General features: G+C 39.6%; 3 protein-coding genes across 3 annotated transcripts; all 3 read left to right on the forward strand.

The window, feature by feature from the left end:
• The first annotated feature begins 717 nt into the window (after positions 1-717).
• Positions 718-11,892, forward strand: pdha1a (pyruvate dehydrogenase E1 subunit alpha 1a). Its single transcript, XM_075487739.1, has 11 exons — positions 718-841; positions 1,613-1,678; positions 1,764-1,937; positions 2,140-2,266; positions 4,766-4,857; positions 7,463-7,555; positions 7,822-7,977; positions 9,125-9,196; positions 9,288-9,355; positions 9,779-9,887; positions 10,407-11,892. The coding sequence occupies exons 1-11, from the start codon at positions 794-796 to the stop codon at positions 10,569-10,571; spliced, it is 1,170 nt and encodes a 389-aa protein (XP_075343854.1). The 5' UTR covers positions 718-793; the 3' UTR covers positions 10,572-11,892.
• An 826-nt stretch (positions 11,893-12,718) lies between these two features.
• Positions 12,719-16,114, forward strand: prdx4 (peroxiredoxin 4). Its single transcript, XM_075487738.1, has 7 exons — positions 12,719-13,079; positions 14,596-14,713; positions 14,817-14,933; positions 15,074-15,196; positions 15,496-15,626; positions 15,767-15,801; positions 16,008-16,114. Exons 1-7 carry the CDS (start codon positions 12,758-12,760, stop codon positions 16,056-16,058), a joined length of 897 nt encoding a protein of 298 aa, XP_075343853.1. The 5' UTR covers positions 12,719-12,757; the 3' UTR covers positions 16,059-16,114.
• An 804-nt stretch (positions 16,115-16,918) lies between these two features.
• On the forward strand, positions 16,919-19,050 carry LOC142401687 (diamine acetyltransferase 1-like). The gene is made up of 6 exons (XM_075487152.1): positions 16,919-17,530; positions 17,648-17,699; positions 17,810-17,890; positions 17,970-18,071; positions 18,185-18,225; positions 18,339-19,050. The coding sequence occupies exons 1-6, from the start codon at positions 17,465-17,467 to the stop codon at positions 18,504-18,506; spliced, it is 510 nt and encodes a 169-aa protein (XP_075343267.1). The 5' UTR covers positions 16,919-17,464; the 3' UTR covers positions 18,507-19,050.
• The last annotated feature ends 112 nt before the right edge of the window (positions 19,051-19,162 follow it).

The following is a 19,162-nucleotide window of genomic DNA, read 5'->3' on the forward strand; positions in this document are numbered from 1 at the left end:
TCATAAGGTACATAATGTGATCAAAAGAATCTGGAGACATCCTTGTTCACACAGGACTAGTCCAAAAAAGATCAATATCAGATGCCCGTGATTTTTAGACCCTCAGATGACCAAGCCACCTCATGTTTGCCACCACTAAACACACATACATGCATTTGTTTTTATATTCAAAGTGGGGATTCTGCATTGATTAATTCCCTTGTCCCTTAACCTAACACTGTTCATCACAGCTAAATGCCAAAGCCTCTCCCTTACCCTAAACATAACCATTAATCTAATTGCAATCCAGACCAATTCTCAAACCTCTGAAATCACTTCATACTGCAATTATATGTGGGAACCGACATCTGATACCCATTCGTACAAGAAAAAAGGAGGAAGGTACCATATAGAGACAAAAAAAACATTAACATTAATATTGTTTATAATAATATGGTTAATAATGTAATAAAGTGAAGTCTTTTATTAGCTTACTGGGTATAAACAAAGTATAAAAATTATATTATATTATATTATATTATATTATATTATATTATATTATATTATATTATATTATATTATATTATATTATATTATTGTAGTTGTTTGACAGTATGTATTTGATTTTAAAAAGTGATTATTATTGTATAGGGGCCTACTTACACAAAGACCGTAGAAGAAGGGGTGGTAGCGGTGCATTTGCTGCCGTTATTGAAGACAAAGAAGAAGAAGAAGAGGCGGAGCAAGCGGAGCCGGAAGGACAGAGCTTTGCAGAAGGACGGATCTGTGCCGTGTAGGAACTGCGGTGGGAAACATGCTGACCAATATCTCCAATGTGCTGAGAGCTTGCGCTCAGAGAAATGTAAGTACATATACATTTTACACCATAGACTTCCTTAGCTACGTACCGTATTACAGCCCATATGAAAACATCCGGGATTTACTTCAAACAAGACTGTTTTCGCTATTCTGACCTTGTAAGGCCGGATGATAGCAGGTTTGGCTAACTGAGCTAATATTTTCACATAAAACTACTTTTTTCAGTTTGAGTCAGTGTTTTAGGTGAATAAAGACTAATTTGTTTGAGTTTCCATGGTTTAACGCTTTGTGTTCCACTCGTTAGAGGCTGTTAAACTGTGGCTGAGGTGTTATGAAAACTGACAGCTCGCCTGACTTGTTTCAAAACAATGTTCGTTCATCCTGTCTAGGAGTGAAAAAAAAAGAAAGAAAAGAAAATGGCATATAACGGAGTTATAAGACAGAATAACCATTTATACCACAGAAGACCATTATGCTCAGTTGATATGTTAAATACAACGAGAATGTTTCCATAAACTCCTGATATGTCACGAAGTTTGGGGTCTTACACTCTGAATTATTTACAGTATTAATTCTAAGAGGATTCCTGATTTTCAAAAATACTTTTGTTTAATTTAGCCACATTTTATGGCACAATATATCTTGTGTTTACAAACATGTCATATATGATCCATTTTTTAATTTGAATATATAGAATTTTGTAGTAAAACAAAGTAACATCTTGGTATTGATGCTAAATACTAAAACGTATATTTTGAGTATATTTTGAAAATATATTTTTATATTTTCATTGTGTCCTTCTCTCCCGCGACAGGCAGCCGCCGTTGTGTCAGCTCGCACTTACGCTGACTTCACAACCAGCGCTACCTTTGAAATAAAGGTGAAATTCAAACATTTCCCTGTGTTATGTCTTCATCTGTTGAGTATTTGTTCGGGAGTTACTAAGGGTGTTTTCTTCCCTCAAGAAATGCGATCTCCACAGGCTGGATGAGGGCCCTGCCACCCAGGTGGTTATGACTCGTGATGAAGGTCTGCAGTACTACCTCACCATGCAGACCATGAGGCGTATGGAGCTGAAGGCAGATCAGCTGTATAAACAGAAGATCATCAGAGGGTTCTGCCACTTATATGATGGCCAGGTTAACTAATTCTATTTGTCTCCTATCTACATAATGTAAACCTCTCGAGAGTTTTTATCCTCGTGTTTTTATCCACAATCGACTAATTGTTTAGTTTATTTGGTCTGTTTGCTACATTAAAATGTTGAGATTCCAACAAGAAAAGAGTGTCTGAAACCTATATATTAAGTATATATCGGCACATCTTTTTTCCTCCTCATAGGAAGCTTGTGCTGTTGGTATTGAAGGAGGCATAAATCTGAATGACCACCTGATCACTGCCTACCGCGCCCATGGCTACACTCTGACCAGGGGAGGGACTGTGAAGCAGATCATGGCTGAACTCACTGGTGAGCAATGTTCCCTCTAATTTTTCATGTGTCTGGACATACACACAAGCTCCCTGAGCACACTGAGGACCACTGTGAGCAACATCAGATGTGCACGCTGTGGCCACACACCAGTATCACACCTGTTCAAAACCTTGGATCATAGCAAGTTGCATGGCTTATTCAAATAATCAAATCACAGCAGCAATTTTCATTAGTTTATTTTTAATATAAGTGATTTGGTCCACTTAAAATGAAACAGACAAAAATCTTGTTGTTCATGAGATGTGTAGTATGTTATATGTGAGAGTCATGCTTTGGTCTTGGGTGTGGTCCAGTTGTGGCCTGGCTGAGGGTCCTGTTCTGGAAGAAATGAGACATATACACCTTTCAGACATAACATTTTGTTCACATTAAAACATTCACATTTTGCTCAATGACATGGTGCTGTAGCTTGTGATACAGTGTAAACTCCTGTAACTCTTTGTCTGTAAAATACCTAATTACACAGTTTTTTTTATTAGCATTTCTACTATCCATAAAATATCTAGTAGTAACAGCATTTAATGATTAATATCCATAAATAAAAAAATATTAATAAATGTCACTAGAATATGCACAAATGTGACTTTAATTTTACCTTATTTTTTACGTTTGTCCTTCTCACTTCTCTAATGGTTGTACAATCTCACTCAGTTTCACCGCTTGTTCTTCTATTTGCACATACTCAGACAGACATCATAAAAGAACCGCATTTCTTTTTTACTTTGGCTTGTGTCGCTGGCGCTGCCCGTTCGTTTCGCCATGATAAGCATCTCTTAACTCCACTGTTGTTAGCTAGCTAACCTGCACGGCGCGTATGGGCAGGGCACATATGTAAGCACTATCAATGCTATGATTGGCTGCATTGCGTAAGTAAACCGTATCGTATCATTGGCTGAACACCTGTCACTCACTGCGTTACATTGAAAAATGGTACAGAAAAACACATTATTGGTCGAATTAATTAGATTAGACCTAATATTAGATATTAATTAATACGTTTATGGTGAATTTTATTTTATGCGCTGCATATATTTACTTGTGCGCTGAGAATGTGCGAGCAGCTTAGAGGGAACATTGCTGGTGAGTCTGCTGTCCAAAGACACTTGTTGGGGGGGGGGTTCTACAAGTGTTTCTCTACTGCACCACATTGAAGGTAAAGTAGCGTATCTGAGCCTCTGGTGCGGCTGTGTTTACTTTGAAAAACGCATTATAGTTTGAAAATAGGAGCTTTACAAAGCAGAGCAGCTGATAGCGGTAACTTAACCCGCGTCCGGCACAACTGAAAACATGAATTGGCAAAATAAGGGTCTGACAGAGCAAACTGCAACAGAGGCGGAGCATTAATCACATTAGACAGACATGCAGGATGAGTCTACAAAACTAGTCAGAGCTGAAAGAAGACATTTCATGCTCTGTTTTTTCTTTTTTTTTAAGTCAAAATTAAAAGTCTGTGACAAGCTTTGATCAAAGTAACACAGAGACACTACATGGGCTCCTTTTTTCCCTCTTATTTACACATTTACAGTTTTTATTTTAGGGTGTACAGACTCGCTTACCTGCAGTTCGTCTCTTCCTCTGGGTCTAAAATCTGTCGTACTCAATCATCTTTAGAGCTTGTTATAACAGTATAAAAGTATAAACTTCACTGGCAATTTTATTCTAAAATATTTCCATTTACCCTGTCTGTAGTTGAAAAACGAACATCTGTTATGCTACTGAGCATTTTTGTGTTTTGCGGCTAACGTGAAGATCTGTTTCCTGTATTTTCTTTAAAGGCCATTACTGGTGCTGTCCTGATGGAGCATTTAACCTCTGACTGGTTAAAATAACAATATGAAATCAGATTTCCTTGTCGGGATAAAAAAACCAAAAACATTAAAGTACTGATAGAACATTATTAGCTCATTTATTTCTGGTGGTAAGTGAACCGTTTAACAGCAGAGCAGAAAGCAAGAACAAATGGGTTTAAACTACCAACTTCCAGGGTGCAGCTAATGAAGCGATGGTTGTCTTTTACCCACAAGGTCCGATCCCCACCGTGTCCACATGTCCACAATTAGTTAATCAGTGTGTGATTATTGAGAAGTACATTCATACATATACACTGAAGGGTTTGTAGAAGGTTAAAAAGACACTATGTAGGTGTGGAACATTCAAAATGACATAAGCTTCCACGTCCAGTCTCTCACTGAATGACATATTTTTCAGATATGTGGCACCAAACTTTTTTTTTCTTTTAGTTGTGAGTTACTCAGATACTGAAATACATGCACAAAGCACAGGAAAAAACACAGACTGTGTCGGAGAGCTACACTGTTTGGATGTGAAAATGCATGTTGTCCTGGTTTGACCTTCCATTTTTATTTAAAAGAGAATGCTGTGAGTGACTAAGCTTGATTTTGAGAGGCCAAAAGTTCCTCGTCTATCTTTCATATCAGCTGATTACCACATGTTTTATTTGTTGTTGTTGTGCAGGCAGAAGAGGAGGTATTGCAAAGGGCAAAGGAGGCTCCATGCACATGTACTGTAAAAACTTCTATGGAGGAAATGGAATTGTTGGCGCTCAGGTACGTCACAAAGTGTGCTAACGAGGTGTTTGGAGCCTGTTCTGAATGCTTTTTATGGCTCCTTGTGCTCTCTAAATTTGTGATTATTTTATCTTGTTAAGCCATTTCATAGGTCGGTTATAATTGGCATGAAAAGACCAGATTTACATGGTATTAATGATTAATCAGTTAGCACAACATAAATCCACCAACGGGTTATACTGACAGCATGTTGCCAGTGTGGTGTTATTATAAGTGTTGCAAGCGCTGAATGCAGGAGGCAAGTCTTAAATGGGGACTCCTTAGCACCATGAATAATAAATAGGGCTGGGCAACGATTAAAATGTTTAATCTAATTAATCACATGATTTCCCTGATTAATCACGATTAATCGCATTTGTACGCAAAATCCAAAAATGAATTCAAAAGTAGTGTATAGCTTTTAGCATTTAGTTTTATTTTAAATGTGCTGCCATATGAATGAAAGTGCCATAACATTTGTTGTGCAAACACACTTTTAACATCAGCATCTTTCTGTAGTTTTTATGTAGAAGCCTCGCTCCACTGTCTGTTTCCTTGAATGACTTGCTGCTATCAGTTGTGTGTTTTGCCTTTAAGTGATATTTTAGAACTACTACAGTGAGAAGACAATTCAACTTGGCAGTGTTTGCAGATGACTTTGGTTCTGTCGACTCCGCCGTCTGGAAGAACTTTCAAATGAAAATGGCCGAGTAAAAGTTCCGTACCCTTCTCCATGTTTGGTGGATCCGCCGATTACTTTCTTTTCCGGTTCCGCAGCAGACAGCAACAGACTTTTACAAAATAAAAGCCTGTGAGCAACAGACTTTTACAATAATAAAATGAATAATAAAACAGGGGTGGTCCGTGGTGTAGTGGGTTGAGCAGGCGCCCCATGTACAAGAGGCTATAGTCCTCGCTGCAGCTGGCCCCGGTTCGAGTCCCATATCGGACGGCCCTGTGCTGCGTGTTGTTCCTTCTCTCTCTGCCCCCTGCTTCCTGTCTCTCTGAACTTTCCTATCCCTTAAAAAAAATAATAAAACATTCATATTTGCAATAAAATATTTATCGACGTTAAATAATTAACACATTGAATACCGGCGGTATTTCCGGAATTATGTCGTAGACTCCCAGCGTTCTAAACCATTTTTTTGACGTTTTTTGTACAGTCACAGCATATTATGTGATAGGGCCACTGAAGCATGTTATGGCTCGTTTGAAAGCTGAGACTTTAAACTCTTTGTGGGTCAAAACTGCGTGTCTCTAGGTGCCGCCATTAGCGAGCTATCCTTAGCTAAACCAAGGCGGGTATCCACCAAAATCAACAACAAACTGAGATATCGGGGCTTTTGTGAAACGTGCGCTCTTTCAGCCTGTCGCACTTTAGATACATATCCGGGTCAGAGGATTTGCGTCGTGTCGCATGTTGCAAAGCTAACCTGTTCATAAGACCGCCTCCTTAGACTTGTCGCGTGTCTTCTTCTCCTTCTTGTTGTTTGTTTATGTTACTTTACCGTCACCCTCTGGAAACCGACACGTGCGATTGGACAAAATGCGGAAATGCACAACAATCAATGCAGCGTTATCAAAATTGTTCTTGAGTTGACGCAAAGCCATTGGCGTAATTATCAAAATGTCCAGATGATGACACCAGTTTTTGACTGCCATCTATGTCAGTTCTGTTCATCACATAATTACAAAAATCACACAGAATGTGCATTAGAATGTATAGATTCAGAATCCATAAAAAAACCGTAAAAACGTATTTTTACCATTTGGGAGCCAACGCATGGGCAGTAAAAACGTAGTTTTACGTGACTTGGGAGTCAATGTGTTAACGAGTTAACACGATAATAACGAGTTAACTCGCCCAGACCTAATAATAAATAAATTGGTATCCTACAGTGTACTCAGGTGAGCCAGCTGTGTACATGACAACAGTCTAGCTAACTGTTCTGCCTTCATCAGAGAAGTGCATCTGAACTGAGCTGCATACTAAAATCCAGAGTTGAGTAGAGCTGGAATAATTTGGTGAAGAATGAAGCGTGGCACCTCAGATGTTGGCGGGGTTGCAACCAGCTCAGTAATTCTTATCTAATCTTGCTGCAGTGAAGGACACATTTATATTTGTACTGTGGGTTTTGTAGGGCTGGATGTACACGTGGAGGTTTGTGGACGCTCGGGGTTTTAATTTCATGGAAAGCAACCGAGTTTGAGAGCTGAGGATAACTGAAATACCTCATTTGTCTCCTGTTCGTTTTATAAATTCTCACTGGAAACAGCTGGAATTAACTGCCACAGATTATCAGAGTCCGACTGATTCGCTCAAACTCCCTCCAGCTTGTTCTGACATCTCGGGCTCTCAACCAAGCTCCATTTATCCCATTCGTTTATTTCAGCTGATGTGAGATCTGGGAGCACTGCTCATTATCGTATGATTTTTAAACTTAATTTTCATCCAAATTTGTTTGAGAAGCTAATAAAACATTTTACTGTGATGTGACACACTCCACATCAGGCATTCTTGGACTTTAAGGAATGTTTGCATTCTCTGGGCTAATGAACCTACTGAAAAGGTTTGATGTGGTGATTCTATTATTCTCCACAGGTTCCACTGGGTGCTGGAGTGGCACTGGCCTGCAAATATCAGGGCAACAATCAGCTGTGCGTCTGTCTTTATGGTGACGGTGCTGCTAACCAGGTAAGAGAAATCCCTGCAGAATGAGCTGAGCTTATTTTTCTCCAGGAATGCTGAGGGTGCATTAAGCGTGCAGGGAGTGGAAGAAGCATTAAAAATGCATCAAATAATATAAATAGAAACAAATAAAATAATTTAAATGAATTTAAAAACAAGCAACAGTCTAGAAAGTTAAAAGATATTTCATGCGTAGACACATGAGAGAAAAAAAAGTGATAAGTGTGCTCGGTTCTTTTTTATTGTATTGAAACCCATTGTGTATTTTCCAGGGTCAGATTTTTGAAACCTACAACATGGCAGCCCTTTGGAAGTTGCCCATAATCTTCATCTGTGAGAACAACAGATACGGTATGGGCACGTCGGTGGAGCGAGCTGCAGCCAGCACAGACTACTTCAAGAGGGGAGAGTTCGTTCCTGGTCTCAGGGTACAGTTCCGACTTCAATCTTTCCACCTTTTTTCAGGCAGGAGTCATAGGGATTCATTTAATAAGATATTTGTGATTTTCATCACACTTAAAGTTGAATGTTTGTAGGAACTCTGGCTACACACATCAAAGGTTCAGTTAGTTTCTTACAAATCTAATTATTATGTAAAATGTCAGAATGTTAGTAGCTTTGTTTCTGCATCACAGCTTTAATCATTTGATCAAATTATCAGACTGTTGAAAGTTAAATACTTCTCTCTTTAAAAGGTTTAGAAGCCTCTTGAACTTGATGCGAATACTTAAGATGGATAGATCAGATACGGGGAGTCGGCTGTAAAAGATCAGACTTCCACAAGTCCAGTTTCTCTTTAGGAGAAAAAGTAGAAGATCCACGTTCCATCACACATCCGTCAAATTGTAAGAGAAGGGAGATGTGCTGACTCCCAGAAAAGAAAATATTTTGGGATAAAAGTCAATAAACTGGTAAAGATTTTGGAGTTGGCCAGTTCAAAAAGGCTGTTCCCCCAAACAGAAATCTACTCCTTCACAACCAGAACCCAAAAATCATGATTAATGTCATGGGGGAAGAAGGTTGGGTCTTATAATTCATAACAACATCCCACTTGTTCAGTACAAGGGAGGCAGTGTCGTGTTTTAGGGTTCAGCTTGGACACGATGAGTCTTTGACTAGGAGAATGATCCTAAACACACATCAAAGCGGTCACAATAAGGCATGCTAAAAGTTTGGATGTTTGGTCTTAATCCAAAAGAAAACATTTGGACTAAATAAGAGGAACAATGTGATCAAATAGCTAAAAACACAAATTAAAGATAAATTCCTATACATAAACAAAAAATGGGCAAAGTTGAGTTACTAGAAATAATGAAATTGAACACATTTAATCAAAGTGCACATGAACGTCTTATCTTTAGCTGGAGAGGAGTTAATTGACGGATGTATTATTATTACATAATATGTACCTCATACCATCCAAAGATCTGTAGAAAGTGCAGTTATTGCTATATTATTCAGCTTTAAACTTAGGAGTGAGTCATTCCTTCACTTCTTCCACCACTGACTGCTTGTTGCTACATGACACTGTGAGGAGGTGTGGCCGCCCGTATGAATCTTTTTGTGCTTCCCCAGGTGGATGGAATGGATATTCTGTGTGTTCGGGAAGCAACCAGATTTGCAGCTGATCACTGCCGCTCTGGGAAGGTGAGTTCAAAGACAGAATCACACAAAGCAGGAACAACGGTCATCGTTTCTTTCTTTTAAACTGCTTTTTTTTTTTCCAACCGTCCGTCAGGGTCCTATTCTCATGGAACTCCAAACCTACCGCTATCACGGACACAGCATGAGTGATCCTGGTGTCAGGTAAACGATCACAGTACCTGCTCAGTGAGTTTGTTGACACATGTGTGAATAAAACATAACATATGAATGCTATCCTCTCTGTGCTGCTGCCCCCTGCTTCTGCCACTGCTGTAGTCTTTAGGCACTTTCCTTCCCTCCTGGCAACCACAGGCTCTGGTTGAACTGAGCACACCATTAATATTGGTATTGGCTGTAGTACATTAACGCCTGTGTTTAATGATGGAAGAAATGTGGATCTGCAAAGCAGATTCAATTTAATTATTTCAGGTCACTCTAACAGCACTGTGATTATTGCACAATGAGCCCAAATCATTTCACTAATATGATGAAGCTGAAAGGAACGCAGTGCTGGGAATCGTGATTTTCAGATGATTATCTTAGTGCATCCCTACAACATCCCTGCACCAATCTGTGCTCTTTCAGCTACCGCACACGTGAGGAGATCCAGGAGGTCCGCAGTAAGAGTGACCCCATCTCCATGCTGAAGGACCGCCTTCTCAGCAACAACATGGCCAGCGTGGAGGAGCTCAAGGTAGCAAATACTTCCAGCCTGTAAAGGGGGAAGTAGCCCACTTAAAACAATGATTTTAATGTACTTTTCTAAACCGTTTTTTTTTTTTTTTTTACCCAAGAGGCTCTGCAGGATCAGGTGGATCTTTTAATTTTGAATAATTAAAGAAAAACATTTTACAGAAAGGTTGTCATGGCTACAACATCTACCTGTTAGGCATTATTCTAGAGAATAAAAACATAATGTGAGCAAGTGAACTGCATCCTTTGGGTAAGAGGAAAGTGGAAAGATGGTTGTTTACAGCTCCTAGAAATGCATTTGTTTTACATGTTCAGTTGAATGGCAGCCGTTGTCTTTCCCTTCAAATAGTGAAGCCTGTATCGTTTTCTAATTCTACCGTAGGTCCTCTTTAATGTTAGAAATATTGTTTTATTGAGCACAGGGTAGGACACTCCACTGTTTTCTGGGGTGTGCAGATACTCTGCTCATGCTGGACATCAACTAAACATCATTTTCATCTCACCCGTGCTGCGTCCGCAGGAGATCGACGTGGCGGTGAGGAAGGAAATCGAAGAAGCTGCTCAGTTTGCCACCACAGATCCTGAACCACCTCTGGAAGACTTGTGCAGTCACATCTATTGCAACAGCGAACCGCTGGAGGTGCGCGGCACAAACCCGTGGGTCAAGCTGAAGTCTCTCAGCTGAAGATGCTCCAACGCTTCCTTCGGTGGCTCCATCAGCCCAGTGACATGTTCCCCCTCCCTGTCCCTCACACGTGCACCCAGAGCTGTAACCATCAGCAAGTGATTTACTCTCCAGCAGCAGGGGCCATATTTGTAAAAATGTTCCAGTTAAAACAAACATTGACAAAAACACTAAATGTTTTCGACCTCTGTCTGTATTTACTCTGCAGCAGAGACACAGTTGACCGTAAATATCCTGTGAAGCTCAACAGTCTTCATAAACTTCTGTATTTAAAGTTTATTTCACTTTTCTAACATGAAGCACTTAACGTTCTTCAACATAAAGAGTTTTTTTTCTAAATCTGGCCCTTTGGAGAACGTGTAGTAGATCCTTTATTTGCTTGTCTGATGTTGAGCTCGATCCATTTTTGAGGTGCAATAAAACAAAATGTCTGCCGCTCTCCATCTAAAAAACAGACTGACTTGTAAACATGACTTTGTACTCTTTATAAATAAGTGTACATGATAAATAATTCCATTCGAGTTAACCAGTCCTTCTGTTTTTTTTGTTTTTTTCCAGTTTTACCTCCCTGTTACAAACAGATAGACAGAAAAATACTGTACGATCAGGAGAGAGCAAAGAGGGAAGAGCTTCGAAATATCTAAATCTGAATGCCAAACCAAACATGTGCCTGACAGATCTCGTGTTGTTTATCATCTTTGTCACACTCCAGGGTGTTTCCATTTCTGTTTATATTTTTGCAGATACTTAGATCTCTTTTTCGGTAATGTGGAAAAGCTTCTTCAGTCTTTGATGTAGGATATTTATAGCCCTGAAAGTCACACTCGAAAGTTCAGTAAATATAACAGCGGGGAACGTAAATATTAATTGTACTTTAAGTACATTCATATGCAAAGGTTCTCTATAAAACTGAGAGATATGTTGGGTTTAGTATTATTAGTTGAGCAGCATTGTGTGACTTATATGCTACACTGAGAAGGTTTATTTAAAGCCCTTAAGTGGCTCATACACGACCATTTTACTTTGTGTTGGGAATAATGTGCCAACAGGCGGCATATTGGCATGCATTGCTTCCAGAAAGCAACACTTTTAGAGGATAACAGGAAACAACCCCCACCCCCCTCTCTCTCTCTTTGTAAATTGTGTTGTACCGAATAAATAACTACAAATTATTATTATTATACATGTCTTACTGCAGCTTGGAGTAGCTGCAGGGTATATACTGGTATTGGCAAACTGTTACTTTCAGGAAGGCTCTGCTCAAAGGAAAAAAAAATGGATTTATTTGCAAGTACCTGCAATAAAAAAGTCAAGACTTTAATGTGTTTGTGTAATTTGTCTGTATAAATAGATGTTGAGTTAAAGTGGAGAACTTTCCCAGTGAAATGCAACCTGCTTGCCTTTAAACTTCACATCTTATAGTATTCAAGGCTGCACCCTTTAAGCTTAAGTTTGGATGCTTTTATGAGATAAATCGTAGTGGGTTGTTAAAAGTAATTCAATAATGCAAGAAGGAAACTGATCAGATGCCTTTAAATTGTAACTTATTTTACAAAAAGGGGCCTGTTCTGATACAGAAACCAAATCTTAATAGGTTTTCATTATTTATTTAGCATTTTTTACTAAATAAAATCACAAAAACTCCAGAATAAATTTGTGGAATTCTGATAATTCAGTGGATCATTTTGCACGTGGTGCCTCAAGCAATGAAAGAATGTGTTAGAACCATGTACAAAAAGCACAAATGTTAGTTATATGTATGTGTTTTATGCAGTATTGCATATATCTAAACTGTATGACAACATTTTAACTTGGTAGACTTAATTAGAACCAATTAGCACTGTCCTGCTCTCTGATTGGTTTAACGGGTAGTTTGCTAAATCCATGTTGTTAATCCTGCCATTACAATTTGTTTTTCTGTAATAGAGAATGTTTTCATTCCTTATTTGTATGGATGACAAGAAACTTTAAATCGAGGAAACAAACATCTGACTTGTGGAGTTTTGTTTAACTTCTCCGCAGCCAAAAGAGGGCAGCCCTAGGAAATAGTCTGAGACACTTTTACAGAACCAGAAACAAAATAAAAGAAGAACAAGTGAAGATTTGAGACAAAACTAATGAGAAAATCTGGAGAAACGTCCGCAAGCTAATTAACTCCAGGAGATGGCAGTGCTGCAGAAATAGGGATGCCTGCTGCTGGGCATCCGAATGAAGAAGAAGAAGAAGATAAGGAAGCAGGCTTCATTCCTGCCAAAAGTCTGCATTTCCAGTCAGTTGCTACGTGCTCTCAGTGTGACGGCACAATGGAGTCCAGTTTCCACAGCAGTGCAAAGAAGGAGCTTTTCTGCGCTCTTTGCGCCGCTCTGCTCCTCTGCAGCACATCTGCAGAGGAGGGCGCGCAGGGGAAGAACTCCCAGTGTCACAACTACGCGGGAGGACACGTCTATCCCGGGGAGGCTTTCCGCGTTCCCGTCTCTGACCATTCCCTGCACCTCAGCAAAGCCAAGAGTGAGTCCCCGCCGCGCTTCACATCACAGATTGCAAATTAATATTTGCATATTGTGCATATAAGTGCTGAGTGGTTTTAGTTCGGTGGTCCGTGTTCCCGGTGCGCGCTGCCGCAGCTGCGGCTGTCAGGACAACAGATGCGCACTGATAAATGTAAATGTATTTTATTTATACAGCCCTTTACAAACAAACATTACGATGTACCAAAGTGCTTTACAGCAGGTAATAAATAATGAGAAGAATAAGTAAAAACAATAAAAGAACAGTGAAAGATAACGCCTAAAGATTAGGATTGTGCCACTTTAATTTAATTTACATTCAGTTTAAAAAGGTTATTTCCACTTACATGTCGGGCCTAACTTTGAATTTGATGTGGTTTTTTGTAGGACACGTCACTCTTTGAAATGCATCGGAAAGTGCGTCTCTCTCCGCCCCTCAGACACATGACTCCAACAGTTAATACAAACCCGCGCACACACTTCTTTTTCTTAACAAAATGAGGCACTTCAAAACAAATATGTGCAACAGTTAAACTCACATGGTCCTGCATGAAGTTGTTGAGGATGCAGCCTTTGTGGCGGTGACAGTGTGGCCTCTAATCCCAGAATGCAGTTGTTTGTCTGCCATATGGCAGGATGAGATTTCAGACTTTAACCCATGCTGCAGTATCTGTAAAGTTGCTGTGACACTGACTCTTGTAATTACAGACTGAATGTTCCCAGTCCTACTGACACTGTGATACATTGATTGTGGGACGTGTCACTTATAAAAACGCATTCATTGCTCTACAACGAGTATATTGAGATGTTAAAATAATTGTTTCTTGTGCAATTAATCGCACGTTTGTCCACAGTTAACTCGAGATTAATCGCAAAGTAATCACACTTTTAAATGCACCTTAAAGGGATAGTTTTTCATACTCCTCAACATATGAGCAGACAAATCTGCTTGCTGCATGCAAAAGCACGTTACATTTATTTTTGCAACGATCACTCACTAATACTGTCCAGAGCATTCTTTAGCGTTGAATAGGGTAAACCCAAGCCCAATAAGCACCAACAGAAGGGCATAGCAACCTAAATGTAACATTCTTTCACATCTGTCACATTCCCACTTGACGCAGGCCTGCAGTTATCTGGGAGTTTGTTCCACAGTGATGGTGCATAAAAACTGAAAGCAGCTTCTAACTCTGGAGACTGAGAGCAATCCCGTCCCCAGTGATCTAAGATGTCCCAAAAGCTTCAAAAGTACCAGAAGATCTGGGATGTACTGCGGCCCCAAACCATTTGAAGTTTTATAAACCAACATTTGCAGAGTTAAGATGCACATTTTCTTTTAGGGATCAAGGTCTCGCCTTTCACATGGACCATAAAGCCCCAGTTAAGGACTAGCAGACCACTACGGCTTGATCCTTAAACAAAAATAGGCACCTTCCCTCTGCAAAACAGAGTAGTATATATATGCTTCCAAAAAGAAAAAAAAGTTGTTTCATCTGTGCATGTATTTCTCACTTTAGTTTCAAAGCCTGCACCACACTGGGAGGGAACAGCTGTCATCAATGGGGAATTCAAAGAGATGAAGCTATCGGACTACAAAGGCAAATACCTTGTCTTTTTCTTCTATCCCTTGGACTTGTAAGTACCACCCGAGGCTCACGTTACAGAGCCACTTTGTATGTGTTGATTTGACAGCAGAGTATATTTCTGTTATTGTCTTGTTTGTTGCTTCTCTTCGCAGCACATTCGTCTGCCCCACTGAGATCATTGCATTCAGCGACCGCGTACACGAGTTTCAGGCCATCAACACAGAGGTGGTCGCCTGCTCGGTGGACTCTCAGTTCACCCACTTGGCATGGTATGAGTACCACAACACAAATAAATGACATCCAGAGCTTTCTGTTTTAATACTTTGTTCTCCACAGCTTTACTTGAACTTCTGAGTGGCTAAATGAGTTCCAAACGAGTTGTTTTACTCACATTTTCTCTTTTTAACAGGATCAATACCCCCAGGAAGCAAGGTGGACTTGGACAAATGAAAATCCCTCTGCTGTCTGACCTCACCCACCAGATTTCAAAAGACTACGGAGTCTACCTGGAGGACCAGGGACACACTCTGAGGTGAGCTTTCACCTTTACATTTATGACCATCATTTAGCTTTTATGGGGATCTCATATTCAAGGAAGATGTCTTGTTATGTAACACTCTGTTGGGACTTTGCTGTAGGACTAAACGAACCAATTTAAAGTGCAGTTCAGGGTGTGTAGTTGCACAAATTTTATAATTTTACAATTTTATACTTCTACGGTGTTGACAAATGTAATTAACGATTCTATGAGTTCTACCCAACTCTTTATTTTAACAACCAGGCCAATCTTAACAGGAAAAAAAACAGTCATTTATGTCCCGTCTCTGTTAGGGGTCTCTTCATTATCGATAACAAAGGCATCCTGAGGCAGATCACCATGAATGATCTCCCCGTGGGCAGATCAGTGGACGAGACTCTGCGGCTGGTCCAGGCCTTCCAGTACACAGACAAACATGGAGAAGGTTTTCTTTTTTTATTATTATCACAGCTTCTTTTTTTTTGCCTTGTTTACAGCACAGGAATGGATAGTTGGTTCAATACATTCTGAGCTGCTCTTCTTATAGTCTTGACTTGAATTTAATCTCCTTCTTTTTTCACACAGTGTGTCCAGCAGGATGGAAACCAGGCAGCGACACGGTAAGTGGTCATTAACTGGTAGTAGATCTCGGATCCACTTACTTTTACCATTTGCATATCAGTCCATCTGTCTCTGACGGAAAGAAATGGATGAGAAAAATTAGTTACTGGACTTACCTGAAGTGTTTAAAAATGGTTCAGCTTCAGCACTCTGGAGGTTCGCCATCTTGTGTGTTTCCGCTAACTTCCTCCATTCTTCCCCACAGATCATCCCCGACCCTTCAGGCAAGCTGAAGTATTTTGATAAACTGAACTGAACCGTTTTCCCCAGTCTGTGAATTCCAGCCAGCTCAAATAAAATGTTTTTCCTAAACTGTGTCCCGCCTGGTCTTTTAAATCTGTTTGACAGCATCACTAAATGGCAGATCTGCTTGTTTTCTTAAACGCAGACGTTGCATCAGCCCGAAAACAAACCGCTGTCATTAACGTGAACTCACCCAGTGACGGTGTGATGCTCTTCAGCAGCAACAGATTCCAAAGATCAAGAAAGATATGTGATGTGTAATTACCTTGGATATGTGACGCTGTTCTCTTCCTCGTGTCTCCTTTCAATTTGCTAGAACATAAATGATGAGCACAGAAAATGTTATACATTTTATGAGCAAAACGAGCTACAGGCTTTGCACATCGTGTCGGGTAACAGCCAAAGATTGAAAAGAGGTAACACTGAGTTCAGACTAATTGTGGTAAAATGATGCATCACATCGCCTTGGTTATTTCAGTCAGGAAAACAAATGTGCAGTTTAAAAACTTAAGTGAGGTGAATACATCAGACAAGAGACCCGTGCAACGAGTAGTTTGCAGAAGGAAACACGGCACTTTGATTAAGTGCACAGATTTTCTGAACAGCTTGCAAACTGAATGGCAGAAGCGTCTTTCTGTGAGACCTTTTCTTTCTAAACAGAGTTTTTCTTTCAGTTCCATCTACCTCGTGCAGCACAGCCTTGCTTTACTGAGTCTTGCAAATGGCAGTCAAATCCATGCAAAAGCAGGGATGTCGTATCTAAGGGCGGTTTGTGGTTTCGATTCTGGCTGCAGAAAATGTAGCTTTTGAACATATCAAACTCAAATCCATAAACCAAGATATGACACCAGGTAATCAATCTATCAACTGCTCATTCACAGCTATTGATAACCTTTGATATTTCAGTTTGTTCCCATATTAAAGGAGCAATCAATAAATAAACAAATCACTGCCTCTTTAAATTTGTGCAGAGCAGAGACACAACTTGAGAAACAATCAACATATTGTTGAAGGGTATGTTTGCACAAAAAGTCAATGATTCACACTCATATCCAAATGTGGGTTACTCTCCACTCAGCCTCCCCCTATATGAACCTTTGTCCTTCTAATCAACATTAACATTACGTGCGTTGATCGTGCGTTGAGCACAAAGATAAGCATCCAAAGAACGAAACAGAAGCAGGATGGATGTCTATATATGGATTTGAGAACAGGTGTGTCTGTGGTGGGGACACATAAAAGCAAGCTCTCCGAAGCCACGGCACCACTTTGTGACGGGTTGATGCAGCTCTGTTTATGCTGGTTTTCTTAATTCTTTGTCGGGGGGTCAACTCCTAAAGAGCGGATGAAGAAACAATTTTTGCTTTTGTTTACTTTCAGAGGACTAGTTAGCAAAGGGAAAAAGGGGAAAAAGAGAAAATGGCCAAGTTTATATTACGGCCAGCTGAACCAAAAGATGTGCCCGACATCCTGCGACTCATAAAGGTAAAGTCTGATATTTAACAGCGAGCACATCACTCGCTCATTCAACAAATCTTTTACCGCTGTTGTGCTTCCAGTTAGAAACACAACTCATGGAGTTTCTTACTTTTTGCCTTTTAGGAACTTGCTAAATTTGAGGAGATGGAGGAGAAGGTGATACTCACTGAGAAAGGTGCAGTAGTGGAGCTCCTTTACGCTGAGCTACGTTGTTTACCTCCTTTAAAAAATGATGTTTTAGACCTTTACAGAGTCTTTTTAAAGTTAGTGTTCACTTTAATTTAGATCTGCTTGAGGACGGTTTTGGTGATCATCCATTCTACCACTGTTTGGTTGCTGAAGTCCCCAAGGAGCAGAGCCCGGAAGGTAAAAACCTGCCTCCCACAAAAAACAACTTTTACATATTTAATGCATCAAACTTCTACGTCTCTGTGTTGTCTTCAAGGTTACACAGTGATTGGCTTTGCGATGTACTACTTCACTTATGATCCTTGGATTGGAAAGCTTCTCTACCTTGAAGACTTCTTCGTCATGCAGGAGTTTCGAGGTAAGGCTGAATGCAAGTTAAATTGTGGTGTTAAACGTTAATGATTAGCAAAGGTTTTGCAACATTGACATGAACAGACCTAATTTCCTGTTTAATGTTTAATCTTTCACCAGGTCTTGGAATCGGTTCACAGATTCTGAAGATGCTGAGTGAGGTATGGCTGCATGTGTGCAAACAAAGCTTTTCTGGTGACAGAGTCACCTTAATTCAGGTGTTTTCTACATATTTCCTCGTGTCTTATCTTCTTTTTCTTGCTCTTTATCCTAGACGGCAGTGAAGACTCGCTGCAGCGGTATACATTTCATCGTGGCAGAAAGCAACACGGAGTCTATTGAGTTCTATAAGAGAAGAGGTGCAGCTGATCTCTCCTCGGAGGAGGGCTGGCGTCTTTTTGAGATTGAAAAAGAGGGGCTGCTGAAGATGACCGCCAAATAGTTTGGTGCTTTGGCGCCAAATAGTTTGTCTGCTTTGAGAAATCAGAATAATGGCTGTAATTATGTCAGATATGGTTTCTTTCTGAGATATTTTAAAGGACTGTGATGAGAAAAAAACACGTTTAATCTCAAATAATTATTATAATCTAGGATTTATCATCATTTTTTTTCCTTTTTGTAATGTAAAAAGTATTGGTTGGGTATTGATTTCCTAGCTGAACGACTGTTTGCAGAAGATAGGTTTGTGTTTTTTGCATTTGTGGTTTCATATTTTTAAATGACATTCAATAAATCGTTACATTTATTAATCACCTCGGACTAAAAGCTTAAGCATACATGAACCCTTGACTGAAGTCTTACCAAGTTACATGGTATAGTATGTAGTAATGTAGTAACTATGGCATAGTTAATCACTATGCTTAAGTTACTTTTGAAGTAATTAGTGTAAGTTTTCAAACCCCTTAATGGTATAAACATACATGGACCACAATATGATATAGAAAAAAATGTATATAACCTTTTATTGAAAATGTTAATAAAATATAATGGGCAAAATTATTTCAAGACCTCAATGACATTAGTGTATTATGCAGCAGAATGCCACTTGTGTTGTTATATCTAAATAATTCATTATAATTGACTCTGGAGTTATACAAA

This window comes from Odontesthes bonariensis, chromosome 16 (genome assembly GCF_027942865.1).
Source record: "Odontesthes bonariensis isolate fOdoBon6 chromosome 16, fOdoBon6.hap1, whole genome shotgun sequence".
In the NCBI taxonomy this organism is placed as follows: Eukaryota; Metazoa; Chordata; class Actinopteri; order Atheriniformes; family Atherinopsidae; genus Odontesthes; species Odontesthes bonariensis.